This window comes from Bidens hawaiensis, unplaced genomic scaffold, assembly GCF_021521415.1.
Source record: "Bidens hawaiensis isolate Kalapana, Puna unplaced genomic scaffold, B.hawaiensis_p1.1 tig00040825_1, whole genome shotgun sequence".
NCBI lineage: Eukaryota > Viridiplantae > Streptophyta > Magnoliopsida > Asterales > Asteraceae > Bidens > Bidens hawaiensis.
Window position 1 is genome coordinate 92,158 of NW_027505683.1, and position 6,310 is coordinate 98,467.

The 6,310-nt window shown below is 33.6% G+C and overlaps 1 protein-coding gene and 1 non-coding gene across 2 annotated transcripts; one reads left to right on the plus strand and one right to left on the minus strand.

Annotated features, from left to right (window-relative positions):
• Positions 1–1,183: 1,183 nt before the first annotated feature.
• TRNAG-UCC (transfer RNA glycine (anticodon UCC)) lies at positions 1,184–1,255 on the plus strand. The gene has a single exon. It is a non-coding gene; the product is annotated as a tRNA-Gly (tRNA).
• Positions 1,256–1,839: 584 nt separating this feature from the next.
• Positions 1,840–4,910, minus strand: LOC143614722 (uncharacterized). Its single transcript, XM_077088073.1, has 4 exons — positions 4,082–4,910; positions 2,878–2,996; positions 2,689–2,780; positions 1,840–2,341 (listed from the first exon to the last, which is right to left on the minus strand). The coding sequence occupies exons 1-4, from the start codon at positions 4,908–4,910 to the stop codon at positions 1,840–1,842; spliced, it is 1,542 nt and encodes a 513-aa protein (XP_076944188.1).
• Between the last annotated feature and the right edge of the window lie 1,400 nt (positions 4,911–6,310).

Below are 6,310 nucleotides of genomic sequence, written 5' to 3' on the forward strand. Positions count from 1 at the left end.
TACAACTTATTTTATAACTTGTGACAACATATTATAGACATATAGTGATATTAAAACTTACTAAAATGGTAGCTAAGGCTCAAGTTGTGGTAGTTTTGGTGTTGGCGTTGGCGGTTGCGATTGGCGCGTTGGAAATATGCAACATGACCGAGGACGGTTTGGTAGTGTGCAAGCCGTCAGTGACGAATCCAGGCCCAGTGGACCCCACACCAGAGTGTTGCAAAGCGGTTGAGGGGGCTGACATTAAATGTTTGTGTTTGTATAGGAACTCGAGTATGTTGCCTTCTTTAGGAATTGACCCGGTGCTTGCGGTGGGGTTACCCGTTAAGTGTAGCCTCCCCGCTCCGCCTTGCTAATTGGTGGTTCATGGTGATTGGATGCTTTTGTGATGGTGGAATAATAATATATATTGTGTTTGTGGGTGAAACTATGTGATAGGAGAGTGAAGATATCATGTCGATGTAAGACACTATGTTTTAGTGAAATATATTATTATGTGTTCTCTATTTTTTTTTTACAGATTTGAATAAAATGAATTATCATAAAGTGCATATTTTAGTTTTTTTTTCTTTTGTTTTTTTTTTCTCTAAAAGTTTACTAAGTTCATCAAGTTTTAATAAAATGAATTATCATACAGTGTACAGTTTAGTTTTTTTTTCTTTTTTATTTTTTTCTAAAAAGTTTACTAAAGTTCATCAAGTATTAAACTTTGAAGTGATTTGGACTTTGAGTAAAGGGGGTTTTTTCCATAGCTTATGAATAGGGGTTGTAAACGAGTCGTATTTGCTAATTGACCAACAAGAATCTGAACATGGCACAAGACCAAAAGACGAGTCAGACACATGAACTCGGACTCAATACAAGTTTTCACGTATCTATAACTGGTTATAGAAACCCACAGGATAAGTTAATGTATATATTACAATCAATAATTTAATACAAATAAAAAAAAGATAACTAAGTCTCTTTATATTATGTTATAAAAAAATATATTACAAACATAGTCGCTTTATATCAATTTGAATTTTAAATCGAGACTGGGTTGTTCTACCATCGGTATAGAATAATGAAATGCCTTTGGAAGCAACATTTAAGCGGGGCAGAGGTTATTAGGTTAATAATCATAAAATAAAATTAAAAACATGAGCATAAATATAAGACAAAGTTTTAGTAAATACATGCAGCGTTTGTAGTCCAACGGTTAGGATAATTGCCTTCCAAGCAATAGACCCGGGTTCGACTCACGGCAAACGCATTTTTTATTTATTTGCTATTTTTTTCTAGCAGTTTCTAAGGTTATTAATGGCACTCTGTATCTGAACAATATTATTCTTGTTTCTAATTGATAAAATATATATTAAATATCGTCTCGAGCTCATTTTCAGAAGCTCGAGCTAGGCTATGTAGTGTGAAATTAATACATATAAGTCCAAAAGTATTAAAACTTAAAAATACACCATGCTCGTTAAGGCTCAACGACAAGCCTACAAGATCTTACCATACATGGCTCGAGCTAGGGGTTGACAAGTAAACGAGCTTTATTTGAGACTCGACCTCGACTCAAGCTCAATAAGGTTCGGCTCGTTTCGAGATTTTTATTTTTCAATCTTGAGAAGCTCGCAAGCAGCTTCACTCGTTTGTACCCCTACTCAAAAACCAGTTGGCCAAGATTCAATAGAGAAGATAAATTATAATATAGTCATTAGTCAAGTTGACTGAAAACATAAGCAGGTTAAACCAGCAAGTAACTTTTTGCCATGTAAAAAAAAATCACTTTTTTCGGTTATTGTATCAAACATCATACTATGAGAAAACAATCAATCAATGTACACAAAATATTCAAGCACTCCTTAATTTGATCCTCAATTTCCTAGCAATATCTACGGCTTTCGGATGCACTGGGCTCTTACTAGAATCACATTGTTCGGTTTCCACCCAAGTCACAACCTTTTTCAAAACTAACCGAGGCACTTTTTTACCGCCTAGGTTTGACTTTTTCATACCCTTTTCCATTGACTTTTCCAAGAACTCCATGAACCAGTTTCCAGCCTCTTTCTCAATCTGCTTCCCGAGTTTTATCGTATCGGTCAAACTACCCGGTGACGTTGACTTTTTTCCCATGACTGTTGACTTTTGTTGACTTATGTGTAATGGGTATTTTCGGATGGTGTCATGCAAGATCTGAGTGTCTTTTAAATCTTTGTTAGCTGTTTCGGTTGCGGCTTTGATTGACACCATGTTGGTTATCGCTTGAACGATTTGGTTATGGAAGTCAAGAAACTGCTCAAAACAATCGGTCGGGTCATCAGAGTTAGCTGACTTGGTCAAAGCAGATAAAGTCCTGCAATTTAAATAAAAACTTGATGTTAGATGCAGCAAGAAGAGCGACCCGCCTGACCCGTTAGCACGTTTTTTTCGGCAGTTTTTTTAGTTTTTATAAATATGTAATGCACCAAAAATATTACAAAATCTGTTTTGTTAAATAATATTCTTACTTTCATTTTAGGCGTTTAATAAATAACTAACGCGCTATATGAAAGGTAAATATTATAAATTTATAATAAAGTGATTTAAAAGGTTGCATTCATTAAATATACACACAATGGTTTTTCAATCAAATTTAATAATTTAGCAAACGGGTCGAAATGCCACTTGTACATAACAAAGAACATGCTCAAATAATCATACTTGAGAGACCAAACAAGGGTTTCGGTTGCTGAGGCGTTCCTAAGTGACTGATGGGCAATTTTCTGCGCTCTTTCTTGTTGTTGTACGGCTTCCTAAAATGCATCATTATCATTGTTCATTCATAAGAGTTTAAAAAAAATTAAAAAATTTTTATATATATATATATATATATATAAAACTTGAAGTTACCTTTTCCAGTAAGCTAAACTTTTGTGGCAAATTAAATGATAAACTGGTTTTGGAAGATGAACGCGGAGAAGACAGTACTCGTGTGCTCTGCGAACTTGGTGGTGTGACATTAATTTTTCCTGCAAATTATTAAAACAAAAGGACCACTTAAGAAACTTAATTATCTGAACAAATTCTCATGATCAAGATTTCATGTCTTGCTTGTGACTTTAATAAGCGTGCTAAAGCGTTTTTTGATCATTTTCAACAACTGTTGATATGACATCTTGAACAAGAATTCGTGTACATGTAAATGTGACATAGCGCCTTATTTGTCATTGATTAATTATTTTAAAGCAGTTTTTATTGGCATATGTGACATCGATGCAGCGAGTGTCATAGCATCAACTAGTGAAACATAGGCCTGTAAACGAACCCATGAACAAAAAAATTGTGTTCGATTAATTAAAAGCACGAACATGAACACATGTTTCGTTCGTTCATTTATGTTCATTTATGTCCAGTATTTATGTTGGTTTACATATTAATAGAAAATAATTAAATATTATTTTGAAAAGTCAGCTACTTAATGGTTTAATATTTGTTCATTTGCGTTGATTTAAATATATTCATTTATGCTTGTTTGTGTTCATTCACATTTGTTCATATGCATTCATTTATGTTTGTTTTTTGTTCACTTGTATTCATTTATGTTCATGAACTGTTCATTTAGAATTTAAACAAACGAACATGAACACAAAATATGTGTTCGACTAAGTGTTCGTGTTCGTTTAAAGTCAAACAAACGAACACGAACATGTCCTCGTTTGTTTACCAAAAACATCAATAATTTACCAATAAAATCAAAATAAGGTTGGTTGCTAAAGACAGTGACAAATAGTAAAGTTGGTTGTTAAAAATGACAAAAAAAAGTGATTTTTTTTTCTAAATCTTGAAATTTGACATTAATATAAAAAAAACATACAAATGTACAACCAGAATTAGGCATGTCAAGATTTCAACAATTTTACCAATAAAATCAAAATAAGGTTGGTTGCTAAAGACAGTGATAAATAATAAAGTTGATTGTTAAAAATGAGAAGAAAAAAAAAAGTAACTTTTTTTTTCTAAATCTTGCAATTTGCCATTAATAAAAAAAATATACACATAACACATGTACAACCAGAATAATACAAAACTTAATAAAATGAGAAGTGGTGTGTACCTACAGATGAATTAAAAGGACTTCTTAACATCTTTACCATAGAAGATGAAACACAGCTTTTATTAACAATCACAGGACTTTCAGTAATAACCGAACAACATTTTTTCGCAGCCGTAAATTGATCAAAAGGCGTTGACGATTCACAAATCCCATGTTCTCTTTTCGGCCCTACAACCCAAGAACTTCTTCTTGAACCCGATACCTTCGTGTTTAAATTCAAATTCTTATTAAAATGAGTTGATTTTTCACAAATCCCATGTCCGCTTTTCGGTCCTATAACCCAAGAACTTCTCCTAGAACCCGACAACTTCCCGTTTAGATTTAAATTCAAAGATGATGCACAAACACTATGTTCATCCTTTCGAGATGTAACCCATGAACCTCTTTTAGGAGTACAAAATTTCGGATTTAAACTTGATATACGATCAAGATTCTCGACTACCTTTTTATTTACAATCTCCCCCTTTCCATTAAACCCGAGTAATGGTTCAGGCATTCCAACGAACACTTGGCGGCCCGGGACCGGTTTCACGCCTTTAGCCACCGGAACAAGCGAACCGAACTCTAATTTTTCCACAAACACAAACTGTCCAAGCTGGATTTGATTACTGAGAATAAGATCAGAAGGTAAACTCACGTAAACCGAATGAGACGAGTCCGAAACTTTAACGCAAAACCCCTGTTTCGGCCAGAGGTCTTTCTCGTCAAGATCGACTGGCATTATATCGGTAACTTGTAAAAGTGTATTCCGGTGTTCACTTGTGGGTTTCACACCTGAATTCATTCCGTCTAACAGCTTCAACAGTGATCCCGGTGTCAATTTCGACATTTCATCAATTTTTTTCAAATTTTGAAATTTGTAAAATTGAGAACGGGAAACTGAAAATGATATTGATTGAACAAAACCCAGTTGTTTAATTGAAATATTGTGATGAAATTTAGGGTTTTTGAGTTCAAATTCAGTTTTCAAAATTCGTTAAATTGGGAACAGGGTATTGAACAAGATGCTAATCAGACAAGACCCAGATGTTTAATTGAACTGTTGTGATCAATTTTCGGTGATTCTTGAACAAATTATGAAAAAAAATAGAGTTTTTGGGTGTAATTCAGTTTACAAAATTCGCAAAACTGGGAACAAATTTCATAAAATTGGAAACAGGGTATTAAACAAGATGATGATCAAATTGAAACTGGGTGTTCAATTGAAGTCTTGTAATGATTATGAACAGATTTTGAAAAAAATTAGGGTTTATGGGTTTAATTTCAGTTTTCGAAATTCGCAAAATTGGGAACAAATTCCGGAAAACTAAGAACAGGGTATTGAACAAGATGATAACAGAACAAGAATTACGTGTTCAATTGAAGTTTCGTAATGATTCACGAACAGAATTTGAAGATATTAGGGTTTATGTGAACGAATTCAGTTTCCAAAAATCGCAAAACTGGGAACAAATTCCGTAAAACTAGAAACAGGGTATTGAACAAGATATTGATCAGACAAGACCCAGCTGTTTAATTGAACAATTATGATCAGTTTACGGTGAATTAGGGTTTTTGTGTTCAAATTCAGTTTCCAAAATTCGCAAAACTGGGAACAAATTCCGGAAAACTAAGAACAGGGTATTGAACAAGATGATGATCGAACAAGAACTAAGTGTTCAATTGAAGTAGTGTAATGACACACAAACAGAATTTGAAAAAAACTAGGGTTTAGGAGTTCAAATTCAGTTTTCAAAATTCGCAAAACTGGGAACAAATTGCGGAAAACTGAGAACTGGGTATTGAACAGGATGATGATTGAACGGTAATCAGGTGTTGAATTGAAAAATTGTGATGGATTTACGGAGATTAGTTGAACAGAGTTTGAATGAATTTAGGATTTTTGGTTATGGGAGCGTATTGTGGAGCGTTTAAAGATGAAGGTGAAACGGTCAGCTTATTATTTACTGTTGACTTGTTTATTATTATTATTGTTATTATTATTATTATTATTATTATTCAATTTGGGCGGGTAGAGTGGCTTAAACGATGTCGTTTAGGGATATTTGGACGTTTGAATATATGAACAGAAGTAACCCTGAAGTTTTGATAACTTGACACTATAGGAGTGAGCGTTCACGAGTACTGGTATTTTTTTTTTAAGTAGGTTTCGGTATTTTTAGTGGTGTCAGTATCGATCGGTATGGTATTCAGTATTTTATTTAGGGATTAGACCGATATTGTATTGAA

Bases quoted from the DNA above. Each gene is read 5' to 3' on its own strand.
- LOC143614722 (XM_077088073.1), bottom strand. From the start codon at position 4,910: ATGTCGAAATTGACACCGGGATCACTGTTGAAGCTGTTAGACGGAATG. The intron at 2,781-2,877 runs GTAACTTCAAGT...GATGCATTTTAG, and splicing joins AGTTTAGCTTACTGGAAAAG to GAAGCCGTACAACAACAAGA. The intron at 2,342-2,688 runs GTATGATTATTT...TTTAAATTGCAG, and splicing joins ACCCTTGTTTGGTCTCTCAA to GACTTTATCTGCTTTGACCA.